We start from the raw sequence: 20379 nt of genomic DNA, 5'->3' as shown, positions 1-20379 counted from the left end.
CCTGTTGCCACAAGGTTGCACTACGACTGCTAACTACATTTGAGATGTTAATGTGGCTGGGACCCTTATCAAAAGAGTAAAGTTTGGGGAAGATTCGACCATGTATAATGGAGTTACATGCACTTAATGTTTTAAAGTGAAACTGCGGCACCATTCAGCGAAAACTCAAGCATTTAATGCTTTTCATCGTAAAGATGTTAAGATTGCCCTGATGAAATTTCAAGTAAATGGGCTTAAAGCTGTAGGAGGAGATTGTTAAAGTACAACACATCCACATTGCCAAAAAATTAGCACTAAATTCAAAATGGCTGACTTCCTGTTGGGTTTAGGTCATGGTACCAAGAGACTATGTTGTAAGTGCGATACACGTGTACCAAATTTCATATATGTAGGTCAAACTAGCTGCAGCGGCTGCTAAAAGAAGAAAAAAAAAATTAAATTTCCTGTTGCCACCAGGTGGCACTATGACTGTAACAGAATATTGGCATCTCAATGTCTTCAAGCTGGGACTCTAATACAACATGTGAAGTTTTGGCCAGATTCGACTATATACAATGGAGGAGAACGTCATTGTCATAGGCAGATTTTGACATTTGCGCTAGGGGGGCAAGCTGACATGAGTACACTCAGTTCAACCATTGCGTGCCTTTTTATGCATAAAATAACAGAAGACAGTAGAGCCAAGCTTGCCATACTGTCAGACAACAGGACATACATTTTCTTTCTGACCACCTTGTACTATATCACACATAGGCTTGCGTAGGATAGGCTATCTGTCTTTAACACATGAGCGCACACAACTGAAGTTCACTGGCAACCATAAAGTTGTTCAGCTTTCATTTCCCTGTACCATTTTAATTTTTTTAGTATAGGTGTACACATTAACTAATTGTGTGTGTATTTGAAAACTGACACTTATACTCACACGTATTAAATTTATCGTGTGCACACACTCACAATTAGAACATGTTCAGCAACAGTGTTGCCTGTTGTTAAAGTAGGCTTGTAAAATAGCCTATATGACCAGTGTCTTACCTAGTGTAGGAGTAAATGCCTTTTTTGCTCTCCTATATGTCCACTATTTTCTCAGTTGATAGCTTTGCTGTTATGTCGTCCTCAATGTGAAGAACTGTCAGTGATGAAAACCTTATTTCTCCCATCGATGACCGCAGCCAATTCCAAATTCTCCTCATTGCAGAAAAAGTTCTCTCAGAGGTGGATTTCTATAGCGGTTCATTTTAACAGCTTTCTGAAAATGCTCAGGTGAAACAGGTGTGGCAGCAGACGTTTTAAGAATGTCCATCTCTGCTCCAACAAGGAGAGGGTGTATTTTCAGCAGTTGTGCGTTTTTCTGAATGATAAGTTAAATTCCATTTTTGTCACATCTGAACACTGCAGCACATGCCAGCATAGACTCTCCCATGAATCGTCTTTCCAGTTTGTTGATGAGGGTATCGGGGAGGTACAGGTGCTGTTGAAATCCAGGTGTCTCACTCTGTGATAATTGTGGGCCAGTTTCTCTTTGACCCAAAGTAGTTGTAATCAGGAAACTGCCAAGGATAGTGGGGTGGTTTGTGGTCCGTTTTCTTTTGGGTGCAAGGGTACTAATGGTCTTCTACATCCCCAGGTCAAAGCATGTTGTTGTCCTGGCATAATTGTTTCACTGATGTCAGCACATCACTCCACATATCTGCCTTCTTTCTGAAGCACACACAGTATTTCTTCAAACACAATGAGACATGTAATGAATTAAATCCTGGTCATATGGTCATAAAGACCTCTGGCCTCCACAGACCACTTGTCTTCTGTTACTTATTTCTCTTCGGCACCCTGTGATTGCAGAGTAGTGAGTTTTAACTGCATTCTCAGATTGCCACTTGCACGGCCATCTTGTCTCACTGTGCTGCGCTATTTCACTTTGTTTCATATTATCTGATTTCTGGATTTCAATGAACCAATGATGGTTTGAAGGCTCTGCAAATACAGAGTACAATTTACTGATGACGTTCAGGATTGTTTTCACTGCGGTTGACAGTACAACACTCCACAAGCACCAGATTGCATCTGTGTGCTAAGCAGTGTATGTACGTTGCATATGGGTGGGTCTTTTTCATGCGCTGTTACATTCCAGAAACTTGACCATCATTGTAACTCTGGGCAACAATCGGGAAGTCCACACGTCTCCAGTCCTTTTTTTATTGCTTCCACAATCCCAGCAGTGTTGTTAGATGCTTAGCAATCAATAGCCCCATTCACACTGCTTTTTCAAGGCCGGAATCTTGCGCTGATTTTCCGCCTCATCATCTGTGTGAACGTTACAGAGGCGAGATAACATCTGTGTGAAAAGGTAAAACAGCAGCCAGGGACAGGGCTGTGATCATCTAATGTTGTTCACAGTCTGAAAACAGATCCTTCACTCATCAAATAAAAGAAGTGTTACACACTGCAACCCTCAAAACAATGCTACAAGACCAAACAACAGTAATGTGGTAGCTGGTCTGTACTCAGCAGCGAGAACCAGGCGGCTCCCACAGTTGACTGGTGGTGATTATGTGACGTGATTTTTTCGAGCAAAAAACTTTGTCACTTTCCACGATGCATGGTGGGTCAGGATCTCAATCACAACACAATAAAACAGCATCCATATGATTATAAACAGTCAGCAGATACATTTTTAAATTTACAGGTAGAAATCAGGGGGAAATGCATAAAAAACCCACAGATCTCAGCGTTATGATGGTACCATCAGACCTCTTTTGGTATTTAAATATCGCAGGATTTTTATTGTATGACTGTGGGAGCTAGCTGAATCGCTGACTGAACAAGAAAGGGAACATCAAACATTGTATGTCACACCGTGCCATTTCACATGATCGCTCAGTGGCAATGCCCCGCCTGAACCGTCAGGTGGGAAATTTCCTTCTGTCAGTGGGGGATGCTGTGATTATAACTGAATATTGACATGTACATTTGTTCAGGGTGCCCTGCCCATCACTGAAACCCATAAAATACTAAACTTTCCACCATGTTTGAATTTTGTGCAAAGTTTTATGAGTTTTAAAGCATGTTTAGCCCCTCAAAATGTGATTTACTTTGGCATAGAAAGTATAATAATTTCTTGCATTGGTACTAGAGAAAATTACACATTACGTTTAAGGATGGCAAGGATAGACTGCACCATGACTTTTATGTAAATTAAATAAAGATTGTCAGACCCCTAACCCCTAAACATGGGAAGTTTTGTTCAGATTTGAGCTGGGTTACAGCAACTTTGTGTCATGGCAAATGATCGATATTCGCCATTCCGCCACGGCCACACTGTTAAACAAAGACTTTTCATTGCAAAAGTGTTAAGATTGGCCATTGAAATTTAGAAGTCAATCAGGTTAAAGCTCTAGGAGTTCTTTAAAGGACCTATTTGTAATTAACAGCCACCTGCTTCAAATGAATACGGACAGTATTTCCGCCTTTCTCAAGGTTTAGTTCCAAGCCTTTCCAGCAGGTTTGAATGTTTCATTTTAATTATTGTCAACACAAGCAGCCTTTCATGTTTTACCATTTATTACAAAATTTACAAAATTTACAAAAATATCAGTGCAATAGTGGACACTAAAATGCCACTCTTTTTTGAGAGGAAGAAATGTTCCTTGGTGTCTGGTGCATAATAAATTATGGCTAATTACTGCAACAGTCAAGAACATAAATATAGAATACAAAAATTACAATAAAAAATACTATAGCAAGCGTATGTTTTAGACTCACAAAGGTGTACAGTTTTGTGCAAACCTCTTCATGGGATGTGCAAAAGTTTACAGTATAGAGATATGGGATGATGGTCAAAGATGTCAGCTGATGTAATGTATAGACAGAAGTCCACTGGGCGGACTTGTTGATGAGACCAGCTGCAGATGAGAATAAAGGGCAGGGTGGTAATTCATCGCTAGGGGTGGCTGGACTGGATTTCTGCTCCTAAAAAGACAAAGGTGTGTCAGGGCAGTTAGTTTAGTTTAGACACATTGTTTTTATTAGAACATGTCTGTACTGTGTTTATTATACAGTGTGAACAGTGATGTGATCCAGCTAAGATATTGTATACATATTGTACACTATATATATTATAACACAAAGTTTACAAAATACAACCATCTTCAGAGATCTTCAGCCACTTTAGACTTACTTGTCGCTTTCACTCGGTCCAATACTTGATACAGCAGGATCTTCCAGCTCTGCAGGACTGGTCATTTCTTCATGGGAGTAGAAGCCAGAGCTGCTCCTTGTTCTTTCCTGGAGCAAGAAGTTCATGATTTACTGACTGTATACAATATCTCAGTGTCACTGCTACAGTGAGACACATGTAATAAACCTTGTACTGTCCTCAAAAATGAATATCAAAGTTACATAACAGTCTCATAACCGTAATGCCAAGTTGTTACAGTATTCAGAATTGAATGACAGTATTTAGACTACTACTGGGTCCATACAATCGCAACTTACAGTCAGCTGTTATAAATAAAGGCAACTGAAAGCAGAGCAAGAATACAGCCGGTCAAACTAAGACTTCTATCTTATGATTACATTAAAGCTGACTTAGCTCAGCTTTAGCACCGCCACAGTACCTGGAAAACAGTCACATCACCCTGACTGTTACAGTTTGTGTTGTCCTTAGTTAACTAAAGATATGTTTCAGTAAACAGACGTTAGATGTTACTTTGTGGTCTAAAGAAACGTTGCGAGTTCAGATCTTTACTCGTTCACAGCTGTCTCCAGTGTTCGAAAGCCCCAAAAATAAGTACTCCTGTTTAGCTTCTTTTTACATTGCTTCTTTTCTCTGCCACAGACGTCGTGTCTTTCAGGCGCTGTTGTTTGAGCTGATGATAAAAGTTGTTTTTCTGGAGCCTCTGCATCATTGTTTTTACTGAATAATTTGCTGAGGCTGTTCCAACTTCTTTGCGGTGTTTCCCTCTAGCAGGCTCCACTTCTTCATATTCTCCTGAGGCACACCAGAGGCTACAGGCTACAGGGATGTGGCGAAGCTTGTGTTAACTCACCATGTTAGTCGTGAATTATTAACTCACCATTTTTGACTCGGATCAGGTCGTCTGGCTAGGAGGAGTACATCACTGTTTAGAATAAGACATTTCCTGCACCCATGAGGAGACACTATGATTATAACTGAATATTGCCATGTAAAGTGTTCTTACATGATGTATGAAGTTTGGGGCTGCCCATGTATAGGGGACTGAGATTTTTGAGCATATTAAAGCTCTCAAATGCCCCAATGCACCAGAGTAATACCACTACAGAGTAATGCAGCTATATCATTACCTCTGCCACGGAGGTTATATTAGGGTGACCAAACGTCCTGTTTTCCCAGGACATGTCCTGTTTTCACGTCCTGTCCTGGCCGTCCCGGGAGTTTTTTATAAAGTGGTGAAATGTCCTGGTTAGGGCCCGAGCAGGAAACCTGCGAGGTCCCTATTGTTTTTGTAGTGATAATTATTTATTTATTAGGGCCCGAGCAGTGAAACTGCAAGGACCCTATTGTTTTTGTAGTGATTTTTTTTTATAGTTATTTGTTTTTCTTTGTCGCAAATGATCGCACTTTTCACTGCCTGAACATACCCCAAAACTCACCAAACTTGGAATATACGTCACACCTGGCGAAAAATTTTATAATCTGTTGTCGTTGTGAATTTACACCACTAGGTGGCGCTACAATCAAGGAAAGTGCGTTTTGGCTTATAACTCCCACATACTTTGTCGCACATTCAAAAACCTTATATCACTGCGTTCAGTGAATGCTGCTGATTCTCCTGATATAGACGACGCCCATTTCCGCCTACCGTTTTTTTTCGCTAGCTCGTGAAGTGTATGGGCTGTCGTCCTCAAAAGGTGTCGGCGTGTAGTATGTTGATAAAAGATTCTACGGAGGCAAGGCTGGGTGTATTTGACAGAGCAATCTTTATTGAAACAGATCTCAAGCCAGCGTCCGAACCAGAGTGTGGCCACTCCCTGGTATTCTCAAATCTCGGCAAAGTGATGCCCAAAATGCTTTGCCCTCTGCTCTATCAGAACTCCTCTCCGACCCTCAGTCTCAGGAGATCAACCAAAATCACCCCCGTTCTCTAGTGTGCAGGTCCTTTTTAGAGTTCATTTGCTCATGCCCGCCTGTTTCCTCTAATTGTTTACTTTTGGGACACTGAGAGCCCCTCTATCCTGTGGGAAAAGAATAGGTCTGCATAACACCTCTAGAGAATATCTCTCAATGGAATATGTGTACGTGAAGGTGTGTATGTGACTATATTGATGTTATCTAAAGTTGACCTGCTAGTCTCTCTATACTTAGATGAAAATGTATACATCGAATCAATCTTGAACCTCTGAACTGGTCAGTCCTAAGTGTGGGCCTCTTCCTTTAGCTATTCTCTGACGCACACTACAGGACTAATATGTTGTTCTCCTGGACATGAGACCTCTACCTTGTCCCCTTCCCACATATACTTAAAGGGAAGCATCTGGTCCTGTCCCATCCTGTCCTATCACTCAGAGCTCAGGAGGTATAAGAAACACTCAGACACTACACTCGCAAAATGTTGCAAACCTACTTTTTCCAACTCCTCCAAGGCAATTTCTCCGATTTGCACCAAACTTTGCACACAGCATCTCTGGACCGTCCCAACAAAAAGTTATTAAAATCATTGTGATAGTCCAAACAATGGCCAAAATATACAACAACAATTTCCTGCACTTTGTGGTCAAACAGACAGTCTTGCATATCTTTGCCAAATACAGTCCCATCACCACAAACCTTTCGTTAATTGTGTTCCATGGCCCGATGACAGTTTCTGCAAAATTCTGTGCAAATCGGCCAATAGGTGGCGCTTTTATTGCCAAATTACTAAAGAACACCTTGACTGCCTTTCCTTTTCATTTCTCAACGGAAGTTATTGCATGAACAAGCCACAACAGCAGCATGTAGCGACAGCAGCACGCCCCGAAAAAGCTTGCAGCTTTAATTTTCATTGTTTTTCATTGGGCCATTAAATTGACGCTGCATGTGACGTAATCCCTGAGAGGCTGCTACATTTACACTCACAACGAGCGAGCAGACAGCCATAGCACTCTTGCCTGCATCATCATGCCGAAGCGTAAATGCACATGTAACTAAGAGCTACAAAAGAAATTCCCCACTTACCGTCCAGGTCGGGACAAGTGGGAGGCTTCGTGCACCGTGTGCAAACCCGGTACATATGTTTCGGTGTCCAATGGGGGTGCCAGGGATCTCAAAGCCCACATGGACACCGAAAAACGTAAAAAAAAGTGTGCAAGGTGAGTGTTGTAACTACACTTGTGAAGAATGGACTTTGCAGCCCACGTCCACACAGGATGGTGGCGACAAGACACACTGAGGTTTGGTGGTGATGAGGTGAAAACACAGCAACGGCAAACGTGGATGAGGGTGAAAAGTGCAGATTTATTTACAGTGCAAAAAAATAGGTGTTCCAGCCCAATGGCAACAAAAGAAAACTTCAAAAACAAAACAAACAAACAAACAAACAAAAAAATGAACCCACCAGTTCCTCAACTTTAAAGGCACTAGCACAATTCTCTGACTCAATACAACCTCTCAGCAAGTTGCTCTCTCCAGACTCCCCCACTCTGAGGCAGAAAACCCTGGCTTTAAATAGCCCTTCAGTTCCTCTAATTGGAAGAAACCAACGTGACTGGGTATTTTTTTGGGTACAGACATTCAGCTGATATTTTACCCATCACACACAGCTGCTCCAATACTACTAATAATAATATTAATATATTAATTATTATTATTATTATTATTATTATTAATGAATATAATTAAATAATATTTACATTTCATTATAGTCTATGCACCCATAGCTTCCCCCGCTCAAATCAACCCTTTCCCCTGTCCCAAACCGGGAATAAATTCGTCTTAGTCGGGGGCTCGTGTTCATTGGGGAAGCACAGTGATGCGGGACCAGGAAGTGAAAGTGAAAGTTATCACTGTAATGTTGGTGTTTGCGTGCACAATGTATGGACAAACGGAATGGAATGAGTTATGGAGACGAATCGACGGGTACCGCGTCGTCCGCTATGATGTTGGCAGAAGTTTGGTGAGTAACTGAAAGATTGTGTAAAATAGTGATTGCGCATGAATGAATTACGCCGCGGTTGCCGGCACCGCGTGTAATTGCAAACGCCCGAAGCTCCGTGTGTGTGTGTGCGTGTAAGTGTGTGTGTGGGCGTGTAATAGACAGTAGTCCGTTTAAATGGTGCAGGGAATGTCAGGCGAGTTGGGGGAAAAGAGGGCTAACTTTTCACAACACTCATACATACATTCATACAACATACATTTAAAGTTTAAATGTATGTTAATTTTAAGGCATCTTTGAATAAATTTTGAGTATCATATCTCGTTGCTGGGCCGAGTGTCCTGGTTTTTGGTAATCAAAATATGGTCACCCTAGGTTATATTGCTTTGTCCCTTTCTGTTTGTTTGTTTGTTTGTTGGCTGGTTGTTTGGTTAGTAGTTTTGTCAGCAGGATTACACATAAATTACTGAATGGATTTCTACAAAACGTGGATGGAGGATGGGTCTTGGCCCAGATTAGACTCCATAAACTTTTGGATAATGGGACAGATCCAGGAATTATTTGTCACTTTCATGTTTTCCAACATTATCATTAATTTCTTGGGGAATAATGCATGGATCTTGATGAAAGATGGCATGTATTTTTGGGTGGCTTGTATCTATGAATGAATATAATTTGCTGCGGATCCTAGTTCTTGTGCACTTAAATTATGGTTAAGCAGTTGTGAGTGGTTTGAGATTTAGACTGATACAGGGCTATCAAGTTTGATATTGGACTACGTTTGATTGAATTAAAGGGGACTGTTGGACCTTGAAGGAGGTATGTGCTCTGCTGATGTGTTTCTAAAATGTTATAGGCCCAGCAAAATAACATATTTTTGTATCCATTTTATTAGCAGTAAATTACAGTTCATCCAGGTTTATATGTCCTTTAGACATGCCTGTAATTTAGTCAACTGATTAGTGTCATCTTGCTTGATAGAATTTAATTATGTATCATTTGCGTAACAGTGAAAGTTGTTTCCAAATAGTATTTCCTTAAAGAAGCATAATCAGAAATACTTTATTGATCCCCGAGGGGAAATTGCTTGCATTGCAGCTGCTCCCATTCGAAGTCCAGAAATATGCAGAAACAAATAAAAATAAAAAATAATAATCAACAACAATAATAATACAGCAAACTATATATAAGCAAGAACAACAAAAACGGAACAAAGAAATGTACATTCTACTAGAATAATGCATCCTTCATGTTAGCATACAGCAAGTCCAGGGTCCTCTCCTCACTGGTAGGACAGCTCACATACTGTGTGAAGTTGAGCAGTGCTGTATCCATGGTGACGTGGTTGAAGTCACCCGAGATAGCAATGAATGCACTCGGGTGTTGAGTCTGTAACCGGGCTATGGCGGAGTGGATGACGTTACATGCCGACGTCGGGTTGGCAGAGGGAGGAATGTAAATAGTCACCACAACAACATGTGAAAACTCTCGAGGCAGATAATATGGTCGGAGTCCAATGGCAAACAGAACAATGTCAGTCCCTGTCAGCCCGAACAGTCTCATAGCCCTCGATGGAAACGTTGTCGTCAGGAATGTCCTCATGCAGCCATGCCTCCATAAAGCACATTAAACTACACTCCCGGGTCTCCCTCTGACTCCTGGCTAGCGCCGTTAGCTCCTCCATCTTATTAGCCAGCGATCTCACATTGCCCATGATGAGAGAAGGAAGACACGGCTTATAACTCCTCTTGTCCATAAGTCTCCGTTGTCTCTACCTTGCTCTTGGATTCCGCTGCTTTATTCCTCCCCTGCAGCCTCTGTGTGTCCTTCTCCAGATCTCTTCGGGGGTGTCTGCTGATCTGGACGCCATGCCGTCCGGCTTCATAGCTCTTTTTATTCTTTTTATTCGATTTATAGCTTTATATTTCTCTATTGTAATCTTATTTTTATTTTATTTTTTATTTATTTATTTTTTTACATATTTTTATGTTTTATTTTTAAACTAGCTGACTGTTCTGTGTTGTGTTATATATCTGTTAAGTGTTGTGTTGTGTATAACTGCTCCACGTGCCTTGCCTTGAATTGCCCCCCAGGGACAAATAAAGTTTTTGAATTGAATTGAATTGAATTGAATAGCGAACAGCTGATCCCTCATGTAAACAATGCAGCTGTGTAGTTGCTGTGCAACAATGGCTCGGCTGAGTGAAGGAAGTACTTTCACAGCAAAAAGAAAGGCCAAAACTCTCTCCACCAGCATGTTTGGAGAGGGCATGGTTTAAGTAAGAGCTAATACAAAAAAGTCAAAACAATATATTAAATAAGAAGCTAAAAAGTAGTAAAGTATAAAAACAAACAGGAGCGACCGCAACAGGCTGCATGCACGGTGGCGCATGCGCACTATGAATATATACTATATAGAGTAATTAGTATTGGTCCAAGCACCGGATCTTGTGGAACCAAATTTTGTATGCATCGAGAATTTACTGTTAACCTGTAGAAACTGCTCAATGCAATGCAGCCTCTTTAATGCCAATGTTCCAGTCTTTGTAAGAGGATGTGATAGTCAATGGTGTCAAATCCAGCACTAAGATCTAACAAAACCAGTACAGAAAGAAGTCAGTTGCAATTAAAAGGCTTTATACTGTATGCGCCTTTGACGGCTATGCCAGTGTTGTTTCTGGGCTGTCTTCATCAAACGGTGTCGGTGTGTAGTTTGATGATAAAAGAATCTGCGGAGGCGAGGCTAGGTGAAATGGATAGAGCAATCTTTATCGAAACAGATTTCAAGCCTGCGTCCGAACCAGTGCGGCCACAACCGCTGTTCCCAATATCTGACAAAGTTCTGCCTAAAGCTTTGCCCTCTGCTCTACCAGAAATCCTCTCCGATCTAGGAAATCTACAAGTACCCACCTAACCTTCTCTGTCTGCGCAGGTCTTTTTGAAGTACTTTCGCCCGCACCTACCTACTTCTTCTAATTGGTGACTTTGGTAGATTGAGGGTTCCTCTATCCAATAGGCGAAAGAGGAGTTGACCAGCCTCCGACTCCTATGGAATATCTCCTCTTCTATGATTGCCTACTCTGGTGATGTCCTTCTTTGGGACTTGCGCCCTAAAACTGACCTGACTGTCTCTCTGTCCTTATAGGGAAATGTATAGTTGAGCCGGCTCCGACCATTTGGCATAACAGTTAAACTCAGTTTATTATCTTGTCCTCCAGCTGCCCTCCAAAACACACATAGAACTGACTAATTACTCTGAGATCACCTAACAGATGTCCTCGCCATCTGACACCTTCCTTAACCCCCACAACCAGAAGTAACATGTCACAATTAAATCATAGCTCAGAATGTGTAGTGACACAGACACCTCACCAGCAAGACATCAAACTTCATCAAAATTTCATCATATCCTCTGCTCACATGGTGTAGGGATGTGCAGTATTAATGTGGCCTCATGATTTGCTTTTCTTTCTAGGCCATGTTTGAGCTTGTTACCTCCGAAGCATCCTACTACAAGAGTTTGGAAATTTTAGAGACTCACTTCCTGCGTAACCCTGTTTTAATCAACACTCTGAGCCAATCGGACATGCATTTTCTGTTCTCCAACATCGAGGAAGTCATGAAAGCCAGTGAAAGGTAGGACAAGGTCTTGATTAACACAAATCAGTTCATTATACAACTCTAATTCCATCAACGTTAAGACATTATGGAAAACGTAAAAAATAAAAACAGAATTCAGTATTTTGCAAACAAACTGTGTTTACCTATCCCATGAAGTAATATGCATTGTACAATCATGTGTTTCACAAATGAATGAACCTTTCCCCCATCACCTGTTGCTAATGACCCAGTGTCCGGGCTGGATGTTCCAAACAGGTGTTTTCTGAGCATTCAAACAACTGTTCCAGTCTTTTGTTGCCATGGTCACAAGTTGTTCTAAAAATGGTGCTGACATCAATCAGAATTAGCATATCTAACAACATGGTTCTAACAATAGAGGGGCCTGTATGTAGACCAAAGCCCAACATGTGGTATGTATAAATATACATATATATGTATATATGTACATATATACATATATGATCTGGTAGTCCAGCTTCTCTGGGATGGCACATCGATATGTGCTGTCACAAGAAGGTTTGCTGTGCCTCCAAGCACAGTCTCAAGAGCACGGAGGAGATACCAGGAGAGCGGTCGTAACACAAGGAAAGCTGGACAGGGCCCTCGAAGGCATCAACCCAGCAGCAGGACCAGTATCTGCTCCTTTGTGTGAGGAGGAACAGGAGGAGCACTGCCAGAGCCCTACAAAATGACCTCCAGCAGGCTACTTGTGTGCACGTTTCTGACCAAACTGTCAGAAACAGACTCCATGAGGCTTGCATGTGGGCGGGACGTCCTCTAGTGGGACCTGTTCTCACAGCACACACCTGCAGCTCGATTGGCATACACTAGAGAACACCACAATTAGCAGGTACGCCATTGGTGCCCCACGTTCTCTTCACAGATGACAGCAGGTTCACACTGAGCACATATGACAGGCATGAAATCAAATCAGTTTTATTAATATAGCCCAAAATCACAATCACATTGCCTCAATGGGCTTTACAATCCGTGAAGTAAACAACATCTTCTGTCCTTAGACCCTCGATTCGAGTGAGGAAAAACTTGTCATGTTGAGGAAAAAAAAAATGGGAGGGAAGAAGATGGAAGAAACCTCAGGAAGAGCCACAGAGGAGGGATCCCTCTTCCAGGACGGACAGACATGCAATAAATGTCGCATGTACAGAAAAGAGCAACAAAATCACAGTTTACAAGTTGCATTGACAGACAATCTGATACAAATTATAGTATATGTAAAGTGTGTCAATCCAGGACATGACTGAGTAGGCCTAGGCATCGCCAAGTGGTACCCGAGCCACACAACCTCCTATCCACCGCTGTGATAGAGGAGAGTGAAAGAGTATGGAGATGCCAAGGGGAACGTTATGCTGCATGTAAAATCATCCAGCATGACTGGTTTGGCAGTGGGTCAGTGATGGTCTGGGGAGGCCTATCCTTGGAGGGTCGCACAGACCTTCATGTCATAGCCAGCGGTACCCTGACTGCTGGTAGGTACCAGGATGAAATCCTAAGAGCAGATGTCAGACCTTCTTTGGTACAGTGGCCCTGGGGTTCCTCCTGGTGCAGGACAATGGCTGGCCTCATGTGGCCAGAGTGTGTTGGCAGTTTCTAGATGGCGAAGGCATAGATGCCATTGACTGGCCCTCTCGTAACCGTGACCTAAATCCAATTCAGCACCGACGAGACATTATGTATCGGTGCATCTGACTGCCACAGACTGTCCAGGAGTTCACTGATGCCCTCATCCAGTCTGGGAAAAGATCCCCCAGGACACCATCTGCCAACTCATCAGGAGCAGGCCCAGACATTGTAGAGAGTGCATGCAGGCATGCAGGGGCCATATTATGTCACATCATGAGTTACCAGATACAATTCACAGAAGTTGGATTAGCCTATGATTTCAAATCTTTATATTTATATATTTATGGTTCAAACTCGTAAATGTATTGTTTTTATGTAAATAAATGCTCATTATCAATTTGATGCCTGCAACACATAAAGCAGGAAAATAGTAATAGTCTCTTCATATTTTTAGGTTCCTGATGGATCTTGAGCACCGAATTGAGAAGTCTATTTTGATTTCTGATGTGTGTGACATTGTCCACTACCACGCTGTGGAACACTTCAATGTCTTCATCAAATATGTCATTAACCAGGTGTACCAGGAGAAAAACTACAGACGCATTTTGTGAGTACCTATTTCTTAATACATCTGTCATAATGTGGATTTCTTCATACACTGGTGAAGTGTGTGGAGTGGTGTATGACTCAAGCAGCTATTTCTTGTTGAAGAAAGAAAATGTATCAAAATGTATCAAATAAACAGTCATTTTGGATATTGGACATAATTTTTGTCTTTTAAAAATCAGTAAATAATACATTGTCTCTGCTCAGAACAGTTTTGTGGCCTGCTTTATTACTGATGATAATTACATGCTTGGAGAGAGAGGAATTGTGAACAAAAAATAATAGGCGTCATCTCTAACACAATGCTGTTTTTATGCCTGTGGACATTGTCAGCCTGTCTCTTTCCAGTAGAGAACAGGTTTGTTGATCATGACATGTGACAGTAAGGTGTGGTTAACTATGAATATAATGCATACCACATGCCTGAGTGAGAATGTGACATACCCACACGTTCCAGAGAGCAGGTACCTCCAATGGTAGAAAATCCTACCTCTGGGGACCTCTGAGACCTGTTGGTAGTTTCAAAATTAAATATAAAATGTGTTCTGAAAATTGCATGCCAGTGACTAGTTTATCAACAAACATTCGGAGATGCAGCACAAAGTCCATGTTTCATATTCAATTGTCTGTTGTGTAGATGTAGATTATATTATGCAAAGTCTTTCAAAAAGTTTGCTTTAGCAGTCTGATCACACTCATAAAGGTGTTGGGAGTTCCAAGCCGAATATCTTGTCACTTACAATCACATCAGTGGCTGAACTACAATGTTAAATGTCAGTTATATTTGGGAGTTTGTTTGTTTGTTTGGTTTGTCCACTTTATTATCTTAATTTTTTGGTCCAGATGCAGTTTATTATACAGTTTGGCAATCTTTCCTCAAAGAGAAATAATTGTCAAAATAAGGAACAGTTTTTCATTACCTTCGATGTGGGATTGACATGAGTAAATAGTAGTATGTTAAGACAATACCAACATGCATGTTACAGCTGTAGCTTTGAGCCGGATGTGTAACCTTCAACAACATATCTCTCTGCTTCTCTCTCTGATGTACTTAGGGTACACACAACGATATACAGTCTGTTTTATTATTCACAAGGATGCTGAATCAATTTGGTGTATGTAATGCACAAGCTGTTAACAATCTTATTTGGGAACTTTGCCGATTTCTAAACAGCTTTGTATTGCTACTATGTTAGCAGTATTTGCAAATGAACAATGGTGAACTTCTCTCCATTTTGCCTGCGTTCGGACCCCCCCACTCTTTTGCCAGCAAAAATCTGCCAATTTACACAAAATGTGTCATCTGGCGAGTTCTATCAACAATAGATATAAACAAAGGGTATAGTCTGATCGCCTGGAAGTGACCACCATATTGTCCAACTGTAAAAAAAAAAAAAAAAAAAAAAAAGCAGCCATGATCAAATATGAACCTATCGAATCACCATTTCTCTCCTAAAATGTTTTCTTCCTTTCTACTGCGTAGACAGCCCAGTTTTATGCAAGGGCCATCTTCCATGCATTTCCATAGCAACCTATGCCTTGTTGTTTCTACTTTTGTTCTTGGTTTGTATATAATTTGAACCTCATTAGATCAAATCACTGTGACGTTGCGCAAACAACATCTGTCAGTTTCAGGTAGACAGCTGGCAGCTGGTTTGCATTGCGGACATGGGAAATTCTGCAAACATATTTTTGCCTGTTGTCATTTTTAGCTCTAACTTTAATGCTTGAAGATATATCATAAAATACAATGGTATGTTCCATGGCTGTAGGAAGCAAAATGTGGGTGAGACAATCCAATGTTGGTGAGAACATTTTTAACAGCAGTTGATGTAATTTCCTGTATTCTGGTTCCTTTGAACAGGTGGTTTGTCGCTTTTATCCGGATAAACTAGCATGAGAGCAATTATGGGTATATTTGTAAATGAATCCAGGTTACATATTTTAGGTTATTAAAAAGATAAAAGTACAATAATTTGATGAACAATTTATAATATCTTTTTGGCACAGGCCCATTATATTTAGATTTTTTGGGGGGCTAAAAACACATATGTAACACAATTAATCACCAACAATTACTTAAGGGGGTTGGTGCTTTTTGCTGTTCTTTATTGAATACATTTCCTAACCTCATAAAGTTATCAGGTGCCCAGTTGTATCCACTAATGTAATGGTAGCAACCAGTAACAGTTCAAAGATGTGAAGATAATAATAATAAATTCTAAATAATAAAAGCTTACAGCTTAAGCTCCTCCCTTTCTTGGTACCCTTACTCTTGGTACCCTTTTGTTTAGTTCATTTCACTCTTTCCTTCCTGTCTCACTCTTTTAGTCACATTTGCCATGTTACTTTCCTTTTTCCTGTCAAGTAGCAGAATATGATGTGTTGCTGTAGATTAAACAACATCATCATCATCATCATCATCAATGTAACTTTCTCCACTATGTGGTACCAGTGAGAAAAGACTAATTACACATTATTTTTAAGAATGTCAAGGATAGACCGCACCATTAAACTTTTATGTAACTGAATAATGATTGTCCTATTTCTACTACTGTTGCAGTAGGTGGTGCAATGACTATACCTCCTATTTAGCATGTAGAAGTGTTTTGGCTGGGACTCTGTTCAAACATGAAATTTTGAGAACGTTATTTCCTGTTGCCACTCGTTTGCTGTTGACTGTAATCAAATTTTGGCATATTAATGTGTTGAGGCATGAAAAGTTTAGCGCAGATTGAACCATGTATATGGGAGTCCTGTTTCAAGTTGAATCATTGACCTTCGCCACACGGCTGTGGCCATGCTCTTAAACAAAAACTCACAATCTTCACAATTCAAGTGTGAATATTGAAATTCTGAAAGAAATTGATAAAAATAACTCATTCTGCTGGTCTCAAGTATATTGTCAAACATTTCGGTAAAAGTAGAATAAAAATTAGATAAAACAAAAAATATTGTACACACAAGGCAGATTACAGCACGATATTTAATACTGCTGCACACACAGAGCTCGACTGAGTTGAACAAAATTTTAGAAGGCTAGAAGACTTTAAAAGACTTGAGAAGACAGAGAAGATTTAATTAAATTGAGGGGCTCTTAATTTATGATGGTCAGATGTGAATGTATGAGTTTCTTGTAGGAGTCATACATATCTGCAAATAAATGTTTCAACTTACATATTTAAGTGAGTTCATGATAACAAGATGTGAGTGTCTATTTTTTTTGTGTTTGGTTTAACTTCATATGAGTATGTATGGGCACATGTGCATGTGCCTCTGTGTGTTTGTGCATGTGAGAAAACATCAAATACAGATATGTAAACTTCAACTTCTGCTAAGGTGCCTAAAGTGCAATTTTATGAATTACAAGTCAGCATTGCTGAATGATTATAGAGGGTTAAGGAGGCCTAGAAGCAGAATAGAAAGAGAGTATGTTGTGGAGTACTAGAATAGCCAGGGGGTTCATTGTTTATCATCAGTGAACAACCTACTCAACTCAACAACTCAACTTTTTTTCCTTCCTGCATGTTTTCTGATTGGGAGTTGTCTTTTGGTCTGTCCAAGATTTCTCGGGGGCTCTGGTTGTTAAGGGATGTAGTCTGTGCCTTTCAGATGTCTGCCGTGACACTGTACTGCTTTTGTTTGTAATGGTCGAATGTTGCCACAATGGGACATGGGTATTTTTTGCTGGGTTTTTGGGCCCAGCGCAGTGTACATTGTGGAATGTAATATCCTTAACTGTGTCCAGGGAGATTTTGAAGTGAGTGGTCATAAAGTCCTTAATCAGCTGTTCTGGGTTATCATCATGTGTTTGTTCTGAGAAAAAACAAACAGATTGTCTCTTATGCTGCCTAGTTTTTTTCATGTCCTTGTTTTCTTTCACCATTTGTAGCTTATATTACTGAGAGCCCACAAGCACCTGCGGGGAAAAGTGCCGTGCCTGTTTCAGTCTTGCCGCCATAGGCTCTCAATGTGTGTGTGCTCGCTCAGCTGAGATGTTGTGCCTTCTATGATGATAAAACATGATGTGTAGTTGAATTTCAGTGAACTTGGCCTCAATTGGGGGCACCATCAGAGGAAAACGAATCAAATCAATAATTCATCAAGTTGTCAGTCAATTATCCAAAGATATGACTTCTTGATTAAATTGATCCCCATTCTCCATTCCAAAGGAATACACAGAACAACAACTGGGTCTAAATGAAAAATATTTATTAATTGACTAAATACTAACTAATGACTTAAATTAAATGATTGTGAACATGAACATTTAACTTATACAAACAATCAAGATGATGATAATGAATTGGAATGATGAATGGGGAATGGTGGAAGAAATAATCTGTTCAATAAGGATTCTAGTAACTAATATTGAATGAGGATGCAAAAGTTGGAGGTTGAATTACTAGCAAAATTAATATGTTATTATATTATATCGACATCAACCCAGTCATGAGCAGTTAAAGAAGATGGTTCGTGCCTACTTTGGGCTGCGAAGGCCATGCAGGAGATGAGCTTGGTTGGAATCCACATCACTGGATGCAGTGGTTTGAAACTTCTTCCCAGCAAAGACTTCTGCCAGCAGACTTTTCCACTAGAAGCAGCTTAGTGGTGGTTGTGTAGGATTGCTCAAATGCTATTTTATAGTTATTGGTTTTGCTGATACCTTAGAAAGACTTGCCGCTGTTTAAATGACAAAAAACTGAAGTCTTCAGGAAAAAAAGGGAAGGTGTATAAAACTTGTAATAAAGTTATAATAGGATCAGTTGGCATAAAAACTTTGCTACTGGGGCGATTCTAGGATCTAACCTTTGGTGGGGGTCAGCCCCCAGGAAGCAGCTGACATCCGCTCTTGACGACGAATTATGAGGCTACCGAATTTAATCCAGTTTTTACATTTCTTAGAAAAGGCTAAGATTTTTCATGAAAGCAAGAATCTTTGATTATCCAACCATGATCTATGTACATGTTCCACTGACATACATTCCCCCCACTAAATCAGTCATTTCACCGGATGAGAGTCTAATATCTTCCTAAACCTATGATAACAGTAATGATTAAGGATAAACAATGATCAACTTTTCTCCAAAAAATTAGTTAATGTAAACTGAAGAGAAGGCTCAATTGACCACAGCTGTCTGTGCATAACATTGTGTCTCAGCTTTTTTGGCCTATTAAGGGATAAAAGATCATCTTGAACTATAGCCTATTTTGGGCTATTTTTAAAAGCCTATGCCCTCTAAATGGGATTTAATATGCATTGAGACATGAACCACCTTCCTCCATGCCATGGACAGTACAGTATTTCTGTATTATATTTACACAGTACTGAAACACATTGGTTTTCAATGTAAAATACACATGGTAAAAATGGAAAATGGATGGTAAAAATTTGAAGACAAAGTAAAATATGAACTTCAAAACAAATTGTTTTATTGATATTGTAATATTGTTTGTATAAACTTACATTTTCAGAAAAAATATATAAATATTTAAAGGGAGATTAAAAAGTCATCCATGAAATTACTCTAAATATAATGTACTTTCTTTTTATATGTAATTAGTGAGGTGGTTTGCCCCTATAACAATCAATGCCCTTTTCTCACCTGCTTCTTCCAGGTCTTGCACTCTCTGTGTCCTCTCTCCATCCTCCTCTCTCACTCTTTACATACATACAAACGTTTTGTAAGGAAGTAGTTATAAACCTTTAAAATAATACATAAAGCAAACAAGCCCAGTGGGCCAATTTCTGAGGTAAATACAGCAAATGTAGGCCTACATTATAACCTGTCAATGTGCAGTGGGACAGAGCAGTTTTAAAAGATTGAGTAAATAAATATGGGCAAATGCAATTAATGTGGCCAAAAAGATGCTTATTGTTATGGTCTTCTTGACTACCTGTTCATGTTCTCACCTGTTTCATCTTGCTCTCTCTCCTTTTCTCTCTCTCTATCCTCATCTCCCTCTCTTTGTACTGTCCACCAAAAAGACAAAGTAATACAGTATAACAACTATACAACAAAGAAATAAATGCTAACTCATTAACATGTATTCATCTATTAAATACTTTGTTGCGATACTACTCAATGGCATGGATTTACATTCTCTCACCTGCGCCTGGCTGTTTTCTTTTAAAAAAAGAATGTATGTCCATCTATGGAAAAGCAGACATTTGCAAAGGGTTTAATATTCCAGTGTTTAAGATGGTAGCACTATCCTACAGTATAGCGACCTGTATCCTCTTTCTATCAACAGCCAGTATGAAAAGCAGGCTTATGTAGTGTAAAAAAAAAGAAGATTCATGTCATTCAAACGCTAGCACTATGTTAAGTCTACTAGCACTATAGCTGCTACTCCTATTGCCACGATGCTTCACCAACCTGACTAGAGACTAGGCTATAGCTTATTTTGTGCCACATTTACTTACTGATAGACTTTCTAACTTGGCATAAGATATAGC

At 40.1% G+C, this 20379-nt stretch overlaps 1 protein-coding gene across 1 annotated transcript in view; it reads left to right on the top strand.

Moving 5' to 3' along the window:
• The window catches only part of ngef (neuronal guanine nucleotide exchange factor), a 158506-nt gene that overhangs the window by 90959 nt on the left and 47168 nt on the right, over positions 1-20379 (top strand). Inside the window, exons 6-7 of the mRNA XM_073483788.1 lie at positions 11587-11747; positions 13768-13920. Of these exons, the coding sequence (XP_073339889.1) occupies positions 11587-11747; positions 13768-13920 (314 nt within the window). The remainder of the gene's footprint in view (positions 1-11586; positions 11748-13767; positions 13921-20379) is intronic.

Source organism: Pagrus major, chromosome 2, assembly GCF_040436345.1.
Source record: "Pagrus major chromosome 2, Pma_NU_1.0".
In the NCBI taxonomy this organism is placed as follows: domain Eukaryota; kingdom Metazoa; phylum Chordata; class Actinopteri; order Spariformes; family Sparidae; genus Pagrus; species Pagrus major.
Note: the sequence above shows the minus strand (reverse complement) of the source record. Positions and strands in the feature narration are given on the sequence as shown.